The following is a 19103-nucleotide window of genomic DNA, read 5'->3' on the forward strand; positions in this document are numbered from 1 at the left end:
ATCTGGGACTCAGGCATGAGAGGCTGTTTTCTAAGATAGGGACTTGTTAGATAGTAGGCCAGGCTGGAATTTGAGGTCCTTCTGTTTGGCCTCACAAGTGCCTGGATTATAGGTGTGTACCTGACTTACTAGAATGGAGACTTGGGAAAGTGCCCTTGATCCCTTTGCCACACAGTCACTTGCTCAGTTAAAGGAAAAGCCAGGCTGATGGGCACATAGTGCTTCCCACTCAGAGTCCTACAATATTCGAAGCACTTTCTGAGCTGAGGGAATTTCCTCGGGGTTACGGATTGAGGCATAGTGTGGCTCCGACTCTGATATTGAAATCGTGAGCTAAGTTGCACGGGACCAAGCACTTTCCTCTGGGCTCTGGACGCTGCACACACGTGGTGCACATACACATATGGAAACAGACACTCATACACACAAATAAAAAGAAACCTTTCAAATGCTGAGCTAATTGGAACCTACAGGAGTGGAGTTCAGTCCTGGAGGTCCTGAGGCAAAGGGCCCTGGCCACATGCTGCCCAGAGGAGTAAGTCTAGTAGATCCCTGTAAGCATAAGCAACTAAGGAACAAAACTCTTCCATGAGTCTTCTGACATGAGCACGCCTAAATGGTGCTCCATAGCTGTGGTGGTGGGTTTGGGCTGTTTGTTTTACAGCAGATACCACGAAGTCTGACACATCAAAGACATCTAGGAGACAAAATGGAGTGAAAGTGAAAGCACTGAGCAGTCAGCCTTTGCCGCCTAACTCCTCAGCCTTCCAGGCCTGGGTTGTACCCCACTGCCTTGGTGTTTGGAGGATTTGGAAAGGAGAATGCCCTTGCTCTAGCTGGAGATTTAGAGGAGCTCTTTCTGGTCTTCCTAAGTAACCACTTACTCAGGTCCCCCCACCTTTTTCATTCCGGCTCACTCTGAATATATTCTAACTAAAAAGGCATGGTCTTTAGCTGTTCTCCATCGATATTCTAGTCTGTCAACTCCTTTCCTGTCTGTGAGTTCAATAGCTACCTCTTGCTAGGTGACCTGTAAGTCTCCAAATCTGTACTCTTCCACATTCTCTTGAGTTGGCCCATCACTCAAAACAGAATCCAAAAGAAACACATATTTTCCATAAAGCACACCTCCTGAGCTTGAAATCTCAGCGCTGACTTTGACTCCCATTACTGCAGCATCTCCTAACCTCAGTCATTCTTCTTTGACTGGTGGGGAACAGATACTTGAGAGATGAGTATCTGCAGCAGAGCTCTACTGTGGTCCTTTTTACTCCCTGACCTGCACTAGTGCTGAGTACAGATGCCCATAGCTCTTGCTTGAACTTGGGTATAGACTCCTTTCTCTTATGTTCCTTATGCTGCAGCACAATTCCTTTCTCACACTGTGGAGCCCCTAATGTATGCTCTCCAGATGAAGCTAGCTTTGCTGGTGAGACTGTTTGATGGTATAAGTACTTTGACAGTTTCTCAAAAATTAAACAACTGTCCTGCCATCTTTTTTATTCTAGGTATTGAATCAAAAGAAATGTGACTATATGTCCTAAAAAAATGACCTATGTAAAAATACATATGGTGACAAACTGAAGAACACAGCATACATAATTACACCAGTTACACTGGTCATGTATAACGGGACAAATACCAATGTGACATTCATAGTCATCCATAACCTGATTACATTTATTAATTTTGTAAGTTCTTTTCTACTGATTTTACCATGACCTATTTAAATTCTATAATTTTGTCAATGATCTTTGATTGGAAGCACTGAAGTTCTAAAAAATTACTTTTTGTGAGCCAGATGTGGTTGCATGACTTTAATCCTAGAACTCAGGAGGCAGAGGCAGGTGGATCTGAGTTGAGGCCAACCCGGTCTATATAGCAAGTGACAGGACTGCCAAGGCTATACAGAGAGTCTCAAAAACAAAAATCTTTGTGTGTACGTATTCATATATGAAAGTCAGAGAACAGCTCTTGAGAGCCAGTTCTCTCCTTCCATCATGTAGGTCCCCAGAATCAAACTCAGGTTGTCAGGATTGGTAGTGGGCACCTGTATCCTCTAAGCAAATCTCTTTGGTCAGAAAGCATTAAAGTTCTGCTTACACCGCTATACCAAAATGGTCTGCTTCTTCTTAAGTATTTAATACGTTCCTATCTCCAACTCTTTTCACACATCATTTTTCCTACCCTGTAATCATCTAAATTCCTAGACACAGACTCATCAAAGTGCCTTCTCCTTTGGGGCCGTATAGCACTCTGTCTGGGTAGCACTCACATGACTCTCAGCCATAAAATGATGTATGTGGCCAGATGCCAGGTTGCTTCCCAGTTACCGGCTCCCAGGCATAGAGATCTTGCCCCTTAAGTGTTTTCCTCCCTGGATGTGTCTGCCACTTGGTGGCATGGAGGTGACTGATGCTGCTTTCCCTTTATTTCTCAGCATTCTATTTAAGCTCTACAGTGCATTAAAACTCGGGCTTCTTACAGGAGCTTATCCATCAGGGAGAGATTCCTTGGCTGCAGAGGCATCCCATGAACCAAGAGGCCATTCACGTTTGGCTGATGACCACTTGCTTGACAGAAACTCATCTGTGTGTCAAAAGCAGACATTGGTTGGTGAAGACAGCTGCTCGATTTGCTAAAGTTAGCACAGTTAGTGTTTCCAGTTAGGTTATTTATACATTCCCCCCACCTTTCCCTTAACTTTTAGAACAGTTGGCCAGTAGCCCCCAAAGTGCACTATCAAGAGAACAGGGTTCTTTTTTTTTGTTTTGTTTTATATTTCTAAGTGATTGCTGATCAATACAGATGAAAGCAATTAATGGCCACTCTCATAGGGAAAAGGGAATGTTATTATTGCTTACAAGACAAAAGAAGACCTAAATAGTGAAGTCACAAGCAAATTTTGGAACAATACAAAAAATATGTACAAAGTAATTGGTCTTTTCATCAGCACATAACCCTGAATTCTGCAGATTCACTACCCTCGAGCACTACTTCTTCATCATTCATTGTTCTTGGTTTTTTTTTTTTTCCTTTAAAAAATTTTATGACAGTGTCTCTCTGTGTTGCCCAGGCTGGCCTTGAAGTAATCTTCCTGTGCCAGCCTTGTGAGTAGCTGGAACTACAGGGCATGTGTTTCCTCAAGCCCTATTTAATAAATTCCCAATGCTTTGTAAGGGTTAATCACAGTTGTTCTAACGTGGCCATCATTCAGTGCCCTTTAACCACCTCTTTTGCCATAAAACACTTTCCTTCCTCTTTCTCTCAAGAACTAGCTGTAACCAACTATAATCCCAGCACTTGAGAAGGTGAGCCAGGGGGATTTTGAGTTCAAGGCTAGGCTGAGCTATACAGTGAGTTTGAGGCCAGCCTGGGCTACACAGTGAAACAGTCTCTCAAAATAACTATGTTGCTAATGAACCACGCCAGAAATAGTGCAACCAAGGCAAACATCAGAACAAGCTTTTTCTGGCAAGAACTGTCCCAGGTTCTCATAATCCGCTCTAGGGCTTACCGGATTTGAGGTGATAGACAGCACCTTGGACTGCGGCACTCGAGGTAAGACCAAAGGATGCTGTTCGTTCAGCACATAGGGACTTCCCGAATCCAGTCTGGTAATTTCAGCATTACTCTCATCATCTGAGCAAAGGAACAGGATCTATTATGCATAGGTATCTTCTGATGTACAGTACTGAGAGAAAATCTCCCTGGCAGCTAGTAGTCTTAAGAAAGGCTTCACTCACTTCTGCGTTCAACTGCATACACCTGCATAGTTACAAACCCTCAAGCTCAGAGTACAGTTTAAAGTGATTTCCAACGCTGATAACGGCTGCTGGTACCAAGCAGAAGGAAAAGCCAAGATCTATAACAACCTTTGAGATGTTTTACATTAGTGCTGCCCTATGTGACCATAGGAGACAACACCATAGGACACTTAAAGGATGGCTTCTGTGGCTATGGAATGCAATCTTTAAAGTTAAAGAGCCACATGTGGCTCGTGGCTACTGTATTCAACAGTGTAACTTTAGAACCTTCAGATCATTAATCCTGTCCTCAGTTCCCATATACAATGCCAGTGAAACCAGAAACTGTTCAAAATCACGTTTTCTATAAGGAGACTAAGTGCCCTGAAGAAAAGAAAGTGGAACAGCACTATGAGCTCTGGAAAGACTTCCAAAACTGGGATGGACAGACACTGAATGTAATCCTAACATTCTCCTCAAAAAAACAGAACAAACAAAAGAAAAACCCTGAAAAATATGAGCAAGTACAAAATATGAAAGAAGCATAGTTTTTAAGAGAACACAACAAATATACAAAAGCCTCTAAACTAAAATGTAAGTAGAAGGTTAAATAGCAAACTAGGAGGGAAATCTGGGGCTTCAGAGATGACTCCATAGTTAGGAACGCCTGCTGCTCTCTAAGAGGATCCAGAGTTTGCATCCCAGCACCCATATCAGGCGGCTTACAGCTACTTGAAGCCACAGCTCTAGGGGTTCCAGTAACCTCTATGGACCTCTGCAATACTAGCATACACATGTGCATACACGTGTTCACACACAAATAAAAAGAAATAAAAAAAATCTGAAGTGAATGCTAAAGGATATTTTTTCCTGTATGCAAATTATTCCTTGGTTTAAAAATGTACAAAAGTATTCTTTTACACACAAACAAAAATAATAGAATTTGAAGAACAGTACTGACAAGACTGAGAACAGGAATTCACTGAGTAGTGGGCATACAAACTCACCATCACTTAGGGTAACTGCTATCTAGTAAACAGTGACCAATCTCCCATGCCTTGGTAAACATACAGATTTTTTTTAAGACTGGTTCTCAGAATATCCTTGGCTGTCCTGGACTGGCTTTGTAGACCAGGCTGGCCTCAAACTCAAAAGGCATCTGTCTGCCTCTGCCTCCCTCCAGTGCTGGGATTACAGGTGTGCACAACCACGCCTAGCTAGCATACAGAAAACTTTACATATGTATGGCAAGATATATTCAAGAATGTTCACATCATTATTGTCATAACTGCCAAATTACATTTTAGTATTTCTAGAACAAAGTGGTATTAGAAATTTTTGTTATTACAGCCTGGCAATGGTGGTGCATGCCTTTAATCCCAGTGGTTGGGAGGCAGATGCAGGCGGATCTTTGTGAGTTCCAGGACAGCCAGGCTGTATTACATTTATTTGTTTGTGTGTATACATGTGCCACCGTGCTTGTATATGCATCAGAGGACAACTTAACAGCTTGCTCCTTCCACCAGGTGGGTTCTGGGGGCTGACCTCAGGTTGTCAGGCTCCTTTTTCCTCTGAGCCTCACCACCATAAACTGGGATTTTTGTGCTTCTCAATATTAAGCCCAACTAAAAATGAACTGGAGGATAAATCATGTTTCTGAATGAAACCAGTATTGTAGTCTTCAGTGTCTCTAAGTCATTTCCATTATCATCATTTGGCTTACTGTCTAATTGAGAGATGGTCCATCTTTTCACAAACAATCAGCAGGGAAGCTTGTTTCCTCATTAGCAAATTAGGGTTAGCATCATGACAATAATTTAAAGCTAAGTATTTTCTTCCTAGTTGAGCATCTTGATTAAGAACAAATACAACAAACAAGTTATGCAGCCTCTGAGTGCTCTAGTTAGTTCTGTGTATCTTTTGTGTGGCTGGTCCAAAGTGCATCATGTTAGGATTGTAGAGTGCTGAGTCCCTTGTGCAGGCAATTGCTGAAGCTCCTGGGAGAAAAGGAGATCCTTTATGTACATCTGCATTTTTGAGAGATAAGAAACTGGTTATGGGCTGGAAAGATGGCTCAGTGGTTAAAAGCACTGGTTGTTCTTCCAGAGGGCCAGGGTTCAATTCCTAGCACCACAGGACAGCTCACAACTGCCTGTAGCTCCAGTTCCAGGGGATCTGATACCTTCACACAGACATACTTGCAGGCAGAACACCAATGCACATTAAAAAAAAAAATACTGGTTACATTACTTGGTTTTATATACTTCTAGTTTACAGAAAAATGTAGAGTAACAGGCTGTCACATGACTAAAGTGCAACCTGGTCTCTGTGCTGATTAGTTTTTGTCAACACAAATTAGAGTCACCTGGAAAGAGAAACTCAATTGAGGAACTGCTTCTACCTGACTGGCCTGTAGATATGTCTGTGCAGTTATTTATTTATTTATTTTGATTAATTGATGTGGGTGGTGCCACCCCTGGATAGGTGATCTGGGGTGTATTAAAAAAATGGGGTAAGATGCTGGATGGCTCACAGCTGTCTATAGCTCCAGTCTTGGGGGGAGGGGCTGTGTCTGACACCATCTTCTTGGCTTCTGCAGGCACTGCATGCACATGGTAGGCATGGACATAGATGTAGGCAAATACCTGTACGCATAAAAATAAAAAAAAAAAAACAACCTGAAAGAGAGAGAGAGAAAGGAAGAAAAAGAAAGAAAGGCAGGCAGGCTGAACAAGCTATGGACAGCAAGCCAGCAGGCAGCATTCCTCCATGGCCTTTGCTTCAGTTCCTACCTTGGTTTCCCGGATGATGAGCTGAGATGAGGACACATTACACCCTGTCTTCCCCAGGTTGCCTTTGGTCATGGTGTTTGTCATGCAACAAAAGCAAACTTGATCAGCTTTCTTCCTTTTGTATCAGTAGATGTTGCTCTACTGGTTTGTTCCAGGGCCAAATAGTTTGCTCTTATTAAACAAACAAACAGAACAACACTTGGTCTACCCCAAAGACCTGAAGGCGCGTGTTATGTGTGCACTGAGTACAAGGGGTGTTCATTTACAAGCTGTCCACAGCCTCCTTTAGTCTAGACGGCAGAGCAGAGTAGCAATGAGAATGGATACCTGTTCCTGAAAGGCGTTTGTTTCACTGTTTGTCTGATTCTGTGTAAACAAAAGTTCACTCTGTTTCAGGGCCTTTCAGTCAACTCACTGAATTTAGGTTTTATGTAGCCTAGGCAGACTTTCAATTCCTCATCCTCCTGCCTCCACCAAGTGCTAAGATTGGAGCTGTGTACCACTACAAGCTAATCAGTTGATTTTTTTAATTTCGTTTGTCTATGAGGGGGTGAGGAAGTGAGCATGAGCATGTGCTGGTGGGCTGGCATGTGCCAAGGCATGTGTGTATAGGCTAGAGAGCAACTTTAAGGAGTCAGCTCTTTCTTGCCACCTCATGAAACTGGGGGATTGAACCAAGGTCCTCAGGCTTGCACACAAACGTCTCTACCTGCAAGCCCTCTCACTTCCCTGACCAGGTAACTTAATGAAGAGTGTTTGTCCTGGTCTCTTGGGTTTCAGAACGGAGTAAAAATAGATAACATCAAACACAGCAAAGGTTGGACAACTGGAACTCACAATATCTGTGAGAGTGTATATAGGTAAAAATCACATCAGGAAAATTTTGGGGGATGCCACTGACATTGGCATAGTTTATCACATGACTTACCACATCTATGCATATACATACCAGTGCGTATGTTCCCCCAAAGACACATGGAGATGTTCCTAACATCACTCTATGCAGAAAAACATAAACTACCCAAATAACCATCAGCAGTAGATATAATAGAATACCATACAGCACAAAAGGAAGACTATTACAGGCAAACATAACAACCTAACGTTCATGGTGGAAAAAACATGCAGAAGGGTGTATAAGGTATTGATCTAGTCTTACAAAGAAATTTTGGAATAGGCTTCATAGGCTTCTTTGACTTTTTTTTTTTGGACACAGGGTCTCTCTTTTTATCCCCATCTAGCCTTGTATTCACAGAGCTCCTCCTGACCCTGCTTCTCAACTACTGAAGAGTAAAGGTGTGTACAACTATACTTGGCCTAGGGGAAAGGTCTCTTTTTTTGTTTGTTCGTTCAGTTTTTGTTTTGAGACAAGATCTCACTGTGTAGCCCTGGCTATCCTGGAGCTCACTTTGTAGATCAGGCTGGCTTTAAACTCCCAGAGCTCTCCATGTCTCTACCTACCAAGTGGTGGGATTTGAGATGTGTTTCTTGACAAAGAGTCCTATGTTGTTAAGCTAGCCTGAAACTCCTGATTCTCTTCCTCTGCCTCCATGTTGGGAACATAGACATACACCATCACACCTGGCTTTTTTTTACATAAATTCAAAATAAAATTAATCTGTGTTGTTAGAAGTCAAAATAGGCTTTGGGAGTGTTGGTAGCATTCTATTCTTGATTTGGGTATTATTAAAACAAAAATATCCAATTTAAAATTATTTTATTCCTATGCAGTGTTTGGTAGGGAGGAAAGTGTTCTATCACTATACTACATCCCCACCTCAAGATTCTTCAATTTAGGACTGAAGAGATGGCTCAGCAGTTAAGAGAACTTGTGGCCCTACAGAGAATCTAGGTTTGGTTTCCGGCACCCACACAATGCCTCACAGCCATATTGTAAATTCAGTTCCAGGGGATCCAATGTCATGGTGTACACACATACAGATTAAACACCTACACTCATAAGAGAAATAAATCTGAAAAAATTTTCTTAGAAGAATGTTAAAATTAAAAAAAAATTCCTCCAAGCTGGGCATGGTGGCACATGCCTGTAATCCCAATACTCAGGGAGGCAGAGGTAGTCAGATCTCTGAGAGTTCAAGACCAGCCTGGTCGATAGAGTGGATTCCAGGACAGCCAGGGCTACACAAAGAAACCCAGTCCCTAACAAACAAACATTTTAAAAAACAACAAATGGACAAAGTAGTTCATACCTGTAACCACAGCACCACAGAACCTGGCAGGAAGGCTGTGTGAGTATAACAGTATCCTGGCTACATTGTAAATTCGAGTCTGGCCTATGCTGTCTCAAAAAAGTGATTTGCTTGACTTTTGCTTTAGCCAGATGTAATAGTGACAGTGACAGGATTCACTTGTTTAAAATAGCCAATACAAGCTGTAAGACAAAGGATATTAGATAATAAAAGGGTAAATTCTGGAGATATAAACAAATGAGACATGCTCTGCAACTGCCTAAGTTGATTTCCAAGATCAAAAACTCAAAGATACTGGGCAGGAAAATACAACTCATAATGAAAAAGATATCAATAAGCAAAACAGGCAGTAGCACGCTTTCTACATCTCCTCCTTTTTGTCAGTGTCTCACTATGTAGCTCAGGTTGGTCTTTAACCTTCTACCTGAGCCTTTGAGTGTTGGCATTCCAGGTGTGTGATAATACACCCAGCATTATTCAAGTTTTTTAAAACAAATGGAGGAATGTAAGTCTAAAGATCATACAGAGAATACCTTGAGACCAGTGGCTGAAAGGAAAGTACAATGAATAAACTTAATAATAATATATTTATGATCACAGAAGAGATTAATGAGAAAGCACAACAACATAGGCTATCCAAAATACAATAGAGGAAAACAATACATTTATTAATATAGATGTAAGCATGGGCATTAAGGGGGAGAGGCAAGAGAGGCTATTGGAGACAAGACAGACACAAGAAAAGCACAGTTATACATATCTAAGGTATGAACTATTCATACAGGATGGCCTAAGAATTTTAAACCTAAGTTACCTGAGGGCTCTGTGATTAGGCAGATCTACTTCTGAATAACTGGAATCCTAATAGACAAAAGCATGTGAAGAAACAATGGCTGAAACCTTCAGTGAAAGCTTTCTGAATTTACACACACAGAAAATCCAGCCACCGCCACTCAGAAGAAACCTACATTAAAGCACACCATCAAATTGCCTGAAACCAGCAATAAGGAAAAAAAAAAAAGATGTAGCCAGAGGCTGGCTGTGGTGATATATGGATATATGCCCTCCACCCCAAGTAAGTCTTGGGAGACAGAGACAGGTAGATATCTGTGAATTTGAGCCAGCCTTGTTTACATAGAGGGTTCCAGGTCAGAAGTGAAAAACAAATACATAGCGACAAAATAACATCTAGCTTCTTATTAGAAGTAATGCAAAGAAGACCACAGATAATATCTTTAAAGTACTAGGAGGTAAACTGTTGATAGACTAGAAAAAATTTAAATACAAAAAGAATAACTAGTAGATAGAATAATTGCGCATAAGGAATGTTAAAAGAATATTTTTCAGGCTAGACTTTGAGAATTTTTAAAAATTGTATGTGTTTGGGTGTTTGTCCACGTCTATATACGCACACCACATGCATGCAGACTTGTGGAGGCCAGACGAGGGCATTGGATCCCCTGGAACTGGAGTTACAGATGGTAACCATGTATATGGGTGCTGAAAAAGGAACTCTTTGCAAGAGCAGCAAATGCTTTTACTCACTGAGACAACTCTCCAACCCCAGGCTACAAGTTTTTTTTTCTTTTATAGTAAGTTTGTTGTAATGAGGTAAGACTCATAAATAACTTTAAACTCTATGCCCGTTTTCACAGTACTCACAGTGTTGTGCAATCATCACCACAGTGTCATTTCAAAAAATTTTCATCACTCCAAGTCCCTTCCATTCCCTGACAACTATTAACTTACTTTGTGTCTGCAGTTTTGACTGCCACATTAATATATGTGGCCTTCTGCATCTGTCTTTCATTTAGTATATTTTAAAGGTTCACCCATGTTGTGATAATAGTTTGGTACTTAATTCCGTTTATGGATGAATGGTCCACTGTATAGAGTATTAGTCTGTCAGGGCTTTAATGGAACAGGCTGGGCGGCGTACACAATAGACATTTATTTTCTCACAGTTCTGGGGTCCAAGATCAAGATGCCATCAGGGCTGGGCTCCCGTAAAGCTTCTCTTTCTGGCTTGTAGATGGCCACCTGCTTGCTGTGTTCTCATTCGGCCTCTTTTCTGTGCATGTGTGGAAAGAGAAAGAGATCTCTGGTGTCTCTTCGTCTTCTTATAGACACCAGCCTACTGGTGGAGGGTGCTGCCGCCCCGTGGCCTCACTTAACTAAGCACCTCCCTAAATGCCCTAAAGCACATCAGAGATCAGAGCTTCAACAGAGGGAGTTTAGAGGGCACACAATGTAGTCCACAAACATGCACATGTCAAAGTTTTGCTTATTCACTGGCTGCTGGACACTTGAGTTTTCACTTTGAGTCTATTTCTGATTATACTACTATGAACGAACATGTAGAAGTTCTTGTGTAAACACTGTTTTCAGTTATAGAGGAATTTCTGGGTTATATTTTGTATTTAATATTTTAGGAACTTTCCACAATGGCAGTACATCTTAAGCTTACACCAGCAATTCATGAGAGCTCCAGTTAAAACCACCTCTCTCTCTTTCCTCCTCTCTCTCAAACACACACACACACACCATACACTCCCTAGTGGGCATGAAGAAGCATTTCACTCTGGTTTTTACTTAACTGATATACACCACCTTTTCATGTGTTGACCATTTATAGATCTTCCTTGGAGTAGTATTTATTGGAGGCATTTGCCCAATTTTAAAAACTGGATACCAGCTCCTTATCAGGTATATGGTTATAATCATACATACATATTATAATTATATAATTGTGCCATGTGTGGTTTGTGTTTCACAATTTTGAGAATGTCTTTTGATGTACACGTTTTTAATTTCGATGAAGTTCAACTTACTTTTTTCTGTGACATAACAGAATGTGTTATGTCACATCTAAGAAATTGTTAAATCATAAAATTTATTATAAACTTTCTTCTAAGAGTTTCATATTTTTCACTCAAATTTAGTTTTATTCTATTTTAAAAGAATATGTTTTTGTATTTAAAGTGTTTACATTTGTTAATTGTGGAAGTCAAGGGACAACTTGTTAGATTTGCTTCTCTCCTTCTATATAGGTTCCAACTGAACTCAGGCTGTCAGGCCTGATGGGCACTGAGCCATCTTGCTGGCCTGTTTCATCCACTTTTGAGTTGACTTTGTAAATGATTGCATGTTAGGGTCCAACTTCAGTTTTTTTCTGTGTGGATATCCATTTGCTCCAGCTGCATTTATTGGAGAGATGTCACCTGCACTAACTAATCTTGGCAGCCCTGTTGAAATTGTGATATACATGTTCGGGTTTGTTTTTATTACATTGATACCCTGCACTACAGATGCACTGGCGTATCTGTCCTTAAAATCGTTAAGTTAGCTCTCTAACTTTGTTCTTCAATACTGTTTTAACTGTTGAGGGTCCTTGCAGTTCCAGATGATTTTCAGTTCTAAAAAAAAAAAAAAAATGCAGCTGAATTTGTTTTGTCTTGTTTTTGTGGGCTTTGCATATGAGAATCTATCATGTTCTATGACCATATTCTCAACTCAGGCAGTTGGAATTTTGATAGAGACTGCACTGGACCTAGAGATCTACTTGGAAGTACTGTCACCTTAAAAGTATGGTGTTTTCCGCTCCACGAATACAGGCTATCTTTCCCATGTTTCTTTAGGGTCTTGTTCTTCTGTAAATTTTTTTCTTTCCTTTTCTGGAGACAGGGTTTCTCTCTGTAGCCCTGGAGGTCCTGGAACTCACTCCACAGACCAGGCTGGCCTTGAACTTATAGAGATCTGCCTGCCTCTGCCTCCCAAGTACTGGGATTAAAGGTGTGCACCACCATCACCTGGCTTCATATGGTGTGTTTTAGTTTTCAGTACACAACTCTTCCATTGCTAGATTTAATTTTAGCCCTAAACATTTTTAATAGAATAAGAAACTTGGCAGTATAAAAGGAAGAGAGTAGAGAGAGGTATGAAGATATTATTTATTTTTATTTTATATGTCCACACACAATGTGCATGCAGTGACTGTGGAATCCAGAAGAGGGTATCAGATATCCTGAAACTGCAGTTATAGAGAGTTGTCAGCTATGTGGGTGCTGGGAATTGAACCCAGGTCCTCACTGGAAGAACAGCCATTGCTTCTAACTACTGAGCCATTTCTCTAGTCCTCTAAACAGTTCAGACATTTGGTGCTACACATGAATTGTTACTAAATTCTGTTTTTGAGGTGCCTAGAGAGATGGCTTAGAGGTTAAGAGCATTGGCTGCTCTTCCAAAGATCTTGAATTCAATTCCCAGCAACAACATGGTGGCTCATAACCATCTAAGATGACATCTGGTGCCTTCTTCTGGTGAGCAGGTGTACATGCAGGCAGAACACTGTATAAATAATAAATAATTAAATACATTTTAAAAAATTACAAAAATAATCTGTTTTTGACTGGCTGACTTTGAAAAATAAAGCTGCATGAAAATCATAGTCACAAGGATCTGTATACTTCTGAGAACATACAGAAGTAGAAGTGAGCCCTTTCCTAGCTCAGCCTTCCTATGAAATCCCAGCACTGGCCAATACCTTGACCTCATCTGTGCAACTCTAAGCAAAGGACTTGCTAGTTGTTCTAGGCCTTTTAACCCACAAGTGTGTGAGACAACAGTATGTATTATTTAAAGCTGTGAGGTCTGGAATAATTTGAGTGGTAAAGAAAAACATAACTTGTAACAAAATATTTATATATCTAACCATATAACCAGTCATCCTAATTTGCATAGAGAAATGAAATATGTACCCTAAATTCTAGTTCATTAGTGTTTGTAACAGCTAAAGTGAAAAGCAATTTAAATTTCCATCAACAGATGAAGTGATAAAATGTGGTTTCATGAAATAATACCCAGCAATAAAAGGCATTACAGATACACATGTAAGGTAGAGAATTCTAAAATCACTATGCTGAGATGGAAGAACTTGACAGAGTGAATGATTTGCTTTCTGTCTACACTATAGATCAATTATCTTTGGTAAATATGCATAAATGAAGTTAGACACTGTGTACTTTGTATTAGTTAGGGTTTCTATTGCTGTAAGAGACACCAGGCCATAAGGAACTCTCATAAAGGAAAACTTTTAACTGGGGCTGGCCTCTAGTTTAGAGGTTTAGCCTGTTATCATCATAGTGGGGAAACATGGCAGGGTGCCAGCAGAAGTGGTGCTGGAGAAGCTCCCCATGTGGAGCAACAGGAAGAGAAGGTGACACTGGGCTTGGCTTGAGCATTTGAAATCTAACAGCCCACTCTCAGTGACACTGATACACTTCCTATAACAAGGCCATACATCCTGATCCTTTCAAATAGTGCCACTTCCTATGAGCCTATGGGGCCCATTTTCATTCAAACCACCACAATCTACTTCCTGGTCCTCTTAGGGCCATTGCATTCAGTCCAACTTCAAAAGTCTCCATCCACAGTCTATCACAGTCTCCCTACTGCTTAAAAGTCTATGGTTCAAAGTCTCTTGTACTCTTAATTATAACACTGTAAAAATCAAAATGAAAATGCAGATCACATACTTTGAATATACAGTGGCCCAGGATATACACTGCCATTTCAAAATGGAGGAAAGGGAGAATAGTAAGGAGATACTGGACCAAAACAAGACCAAAAGCCACTTGGGCAAACTCCAAACTCTGCACTCTCCATGTCTGATGTCGAAGCGTTCTTCAGATCTCCAACTCCTTTCAGTTTTGTTGCCTGCAACATACTTCTCTCCTGGGCTGTTAACCACTCCCTGTTAGCAGCTCTCATCAGCAGGTATCTCATGGCATCTCCAACATCTTGAGGTCTCCAACATAATCAGGCTTCACCTTCACAGCCTCCATGCAGGGACACCTCTGACATACGCCTGGCCTCAGTGGCTTTCCTTATTCACAGAGGAAAATTCCATACCCCCTCCCCCCCACCTTTTTTTTTTTTTTTTTGCATCCTTGACTCTAAAGCCAGAACCATGAGACTGAAGCTGCCAAGTTCTGCTGCTTGCTGGGACTGGAAAAGGACGCCCTCATTCAAATACATTTTCACCAGCTTTCTGTTCTTTCACTGCTTAAGCTTGGCTGCCCTGGAATTCACTCTGTAGACCAGACTAGCCTTGAACTCAGAGATCTAGCCCCCTCTGTCATACAAGTGCACCATCATGCCTAACCCTAGACTTTAATTCCTTTTTACAGGTTGGAAGTTTAGCTGGGTAGGGTCTTGCCCTGAGGTCACCACTCCCTTTATTCCATTTAGCATTAGGCTTTTCTTCCCTCTGTTTACACTTCCTGGTCCGTCTTTAATCCCCAAACTGTACGTTTTGTATTTTTCCTTGCTCAGCTTGCTTCTTTCATTTTAGATCTTCATAAGCGTGAACACTAATAACCAAGCAACATAGTCAACACTAGGTTGTCTGGGAATCTCCTCTGTCAAAGCTGTTAATCTGGAACTCTTCAATTTAGCCTCAGGCAGATTTTTTGGACAAGAGCAGAAAGCAGCCATATTCTTCATCAAAATTTCACAAGAAGGATCTCTGGGCCACATATTAGTAATCTCCTCTGAGATCTCTGGAGATAGACTCCAGTTCAAATCACCTTCAGCACCAATGTCTTCCATGCTCCTACTAGCATGTCCCATTAAACCCCACTGAAAGTTTTCTACTGCTTTTCTAATCCAAAGTCCACATTCCTCCAAATAAAAGCACGGTCAGGCCTGTCACAGCAATACTCCAGTCCCTGGTACCAACTTCTGTCTTAGGGTTTCTGTTGCTGTGAAGAGACATCATGACCACAGCAAGTCTTATAAAGGAAAATATTTAACTGGGGCTGGCTTACAGTTTAGAGTTTTAGTCCAATATTATGGTGGGAAACATGGCAGCATGCAGGCAGACATGGTGCTGGAGAAGCAGCTGAGAGTTCTATATCTGGAGCAGCAGGAAGAGAAGGTGACACTGGGCCTGGCTTGAGCATTTGAAACCTCAAAGCCTATGCCCAGTGACACACTCCTAACAAGGCCACTAGTCCTAATCCTTTCAAATAATGACACTTCCTATGAGACTCTGGCTTCTCTCAGCAGAAGCATCTTTTGGGACAGAAGCAACATAGAATGACAGAAGGGAGGGCTTGTAAAGGGTATGAGCTTTTGGGAGTGATGGATGTTCACTGTACCAACTGATGAGGGCTTCATGGGTATATACATAAAAGAGAAGAGAACTTACCACATTTTATACTTGAAGTTGTAAAGTCTCTTGTGTGTTAATTACTCTTCACTGAGACAGTATGAGAAGCATATGCCACTTACATGGTTTTCCTCACAGATATGTTAGAGGAGAAAGTACAAACTCTGATGACCACAGATGAGGCCTCTACTCCTGTACCCATTCTCAGATATTTACTAAGTTCTTTGCTAGTTTCTGTTAGAAACACCAACATTAATCAAACTTAATTGATGTAATATAAAAAAACATATTTGGTCTCTACCTATTTTCTGGCACATAGCTCCTAAAACCCTTAGAATTTTCAAAGCAACAGTATCTTTCTCTCTTCTGAAAATATGGATGGTAGTTGGGAAAGTGAATAGTTTCAGGATGTGGTCGAGGTAGAGAACTAACAGCCAGGGAGAAACAACCACGTAATCAGGTTTGGAAATTTTAGCCTTATGAAGAGAGGAGCTGAAAGTTGAGTTGATCAATGGCCATTTATTTAATCAGTCATGCTGACATAATGAGGACTACAGAGGCCCTTTTCAGAAGAGCTTCCAGACTACACTTGAAGGTGTTGGGAGGGTGTTGTGCATACATCTCTTTGCTTCTCCCTATGCTGTCCTATGCATCTCTGATTTGGCTGCTCATCCATATCCTTTGTGGTATTCTTTATAAGCCCGCAAGCCTCAGTTTCTCTCTGAGTCCTGTGCACCATTCTAGCATGAATTTTAATTTTTGGCTAGAAGCATAGGTCAGAAACTGAAGCTTGAAAGTGTCATGTGAGGTATGAAGTTTGATAGAAAGGTTGTGGGACTGAACCCTTTGGGATCTAAAGCTACCTTCCAGGTAGTATGAGAACTGAACCATAGGATACTCCAATGGTATGTGAGACTCTACAATAGAGAACCTATTAAGTAATGTGGGAATACCTCTACACATTTAGTGTCAGAAGTGTGTTTGTATGTATAAAGAGGTTTTTGCTACCTCTCATACCCAGGTACTGTACTAATAAAGGATATAACCTTGACTTCTTAGAGCCAGACCTGAAAGCACAGGCCTGTAATACCAGCTACTCGAGAGGCTGAAGCAAGAAGTACACAAGTTCAAGGCCTGCCTTCATAATTCAGTGAAACTCTGTCTCAACATTAAAAAAATAAAAAAGGTTGTGCTGTAACTTGGTAGTGTGTCCTAGCATGCACAGGGTCCTTGGTTTGATGGGCACCACACACACACAAAAAGACTGACTGTGATTTGTATATCATAAATAATTATTGTTTACATTGGTTTCATGAGAATCCTTACCAGAGGCAAATCCCTCCCAGTGACTACGTGTCAACTGCTCCATACAGCCCACAACCTTGCTCCACACGTTGTCAAACACATAAGCAAGAACATCCTCTTTCATGCAGTAAAATGGAGCAATGGGAGGGTACCCTAATTTCTGTTTCTCTGTAGCTGCTTCTGATTTGTTTCCATGAAATCCCTCTTCCCTGGAATAGAAGCAAGAAGGGAAAGATTTCATGATTATTCTTCTCTAAGCACCACCATTGTCCTTTATACTCAGAAATGTGCTTGCTGTCCCCTTTCCACCCTCCTCCTCAACCTGAAAATGTAGCACCTGAAGCTAACTTATAAAGTAAGGAAGTTCTCAGCAGAAGAGACTGGATTCCTTCTTTTTATCCCCATCCTGTCCTAGTAACCCCTGCCCCTCAAATGTGGGGACTGAAATACACAAGAATTCCTGAGGGGTGTTCTGGAGACTAGTGCCTGTAACCAGAAACTCACAAATCTATCTGCTTCTTTAAGGGAAATACCAAGAACCTGGGGCTGGGGAGGGTTAGCTGGCAGTGTGCTTATTTACCATAGACTACAATACAGAAAGATAAGGCAAATGGCTTTCAAAGTGGCTTACAAAAGGGAAAAAAAATGTTGCCAGTTTCTAGAGTGAAGACTGCCCTTAGGCAGCAGAAGTCTCCAGAACTAAACAGACAGGAAAGAGACTCATGCAAGCCAGCTACCTAAGGAAAAACTAGCTTGCTATTAGTAGGGGACCTAAGAGCATCAGAATGATTGGATTGTGCTCAACTGTATTTACTTGTTTTAATTTTTGAAAGTTATTTCTGAGGTACAGTCTTGGTATGTAGCCCTGACAAACTAGAACTCACTATGTAGACCAGGAAGGTCTTAAATCTGTGGTGATTTAAGTTAAGATCAGACTTGTCCTTAACTACCAAATGTTGGGACTACAGGCATATACCTTCTTTTGGTGAAGAAAAAAAAAATCAAATGTATAGAAAGACTCATAGTGAAAACGATGTTTTCCACATCTCTGATTCCTGGTCCCTATCATCAGAAACAAATATTCTATACTGTTCCCGAGAAATAATCACCGCATGTGTTACACTGCACCTCATTCTTTATTTACCAGTGTATCTGAAACTTCTACCAGCACATATTAGCCTGTTTCTTAGAGAACTGGAGCATTCTACCAGCTGCACCACATGTATGCAACTAGCCAGGTTTTTGACTATGGTCCGTAGTGTAACTGTTATACAGTGCATCACTTCATGGGTGAGTACATCTGTAGAAGAGACTCCTATAAATACAGTAAGTGAGGTAAAGAATATCTACTTTTCAACTTGAAAGATAAGGCCCACCATCTTCTCAAGATGGTCCAATAGTAAAAGAATATGTCATTTAAGGATTTACTTGATGTCCTCTCAACCTGACGGGTATTACACTACCTCATTACAGTTTGACATTTTATCCCTAATTTAAATGTGGTTGAATTTCACACATTTAAAATGTTTGTTCTGCTCATATGAACTTTCCGTTCATGTCCTTTTCCTGTTTGACTTTGTGTTTCTTTTTCCTATGCAGAAATGCCATCTAATCTCATCATTTAAGAACTTCTTATATGACTCAGAGATTTTGTATTAGGGTTTAAAAAATGCCTTTAAGGCTTAGGGTAGTGGCACACAATTTTAATAGCAGCACTTGAAGACAGAAGCAGGTGGGTTTCTGTGAGTTCAAGGCCAGCACTGTCTGTATACCAAATTCCAAGCTAGAAAGGGCCCTTGTCTCAAAAAACAAAACAAATATACAAAAAAAAAAAAAAAAACAGAAAAAAAACCCAATCTTCCATTTTTCCTAAACCTAC

General features: G+C 40.9%; 1 protein-coding gene across 10 annotated transcripts in view; it reads right to left on the reverse strand.

Annotated features, from left to right (window-relative positions):
* Positions 1 to 19103, reverse strand: part of Fam149b1 (family with sequence similarity 149 member B1) — a 41777-nt gene that overhangs the window by 6226 nt on the left and 16448 nt on the right. For all 10 annotated transcript variants that reach the window (XM_055606511.1, XM_055606507.1, XM_055606510.1 and 7 more), the window contains 3 exons: positions 17246 to 17433; positions 3518 to 3642; positions 2486 to 2589 (listed from right to left, as the gene is read on the reverse strand). In XM_055606511.1, the coding sequence (XP_055462486.1) occupies positions 2486 to 2589; positions 3518 to 3642; positions 17246 to 17433 (417 nt within the window). The remainder of the gene's footprint in view (positions 1 to 2485; positions 2590 to 3517; positions 3643 to 17245; positions 17434 to 19103) is intronic.

The sequence above is a fragment of the Psammomys obesus genome, unplaced genomic scaffold (assembly GCF_907164565.1).
Source record: "Psammomys obesus unplaced genomic scaffold, mPsaObe1.curated_primary_1811, whole genome shotgun sequence".
Taxonomy (NCBI): Eukaryota; Metazoa; Chordata; class Mammalia; order Rodentia; family Muridae; genus Psammomys; species Psammomys obesus.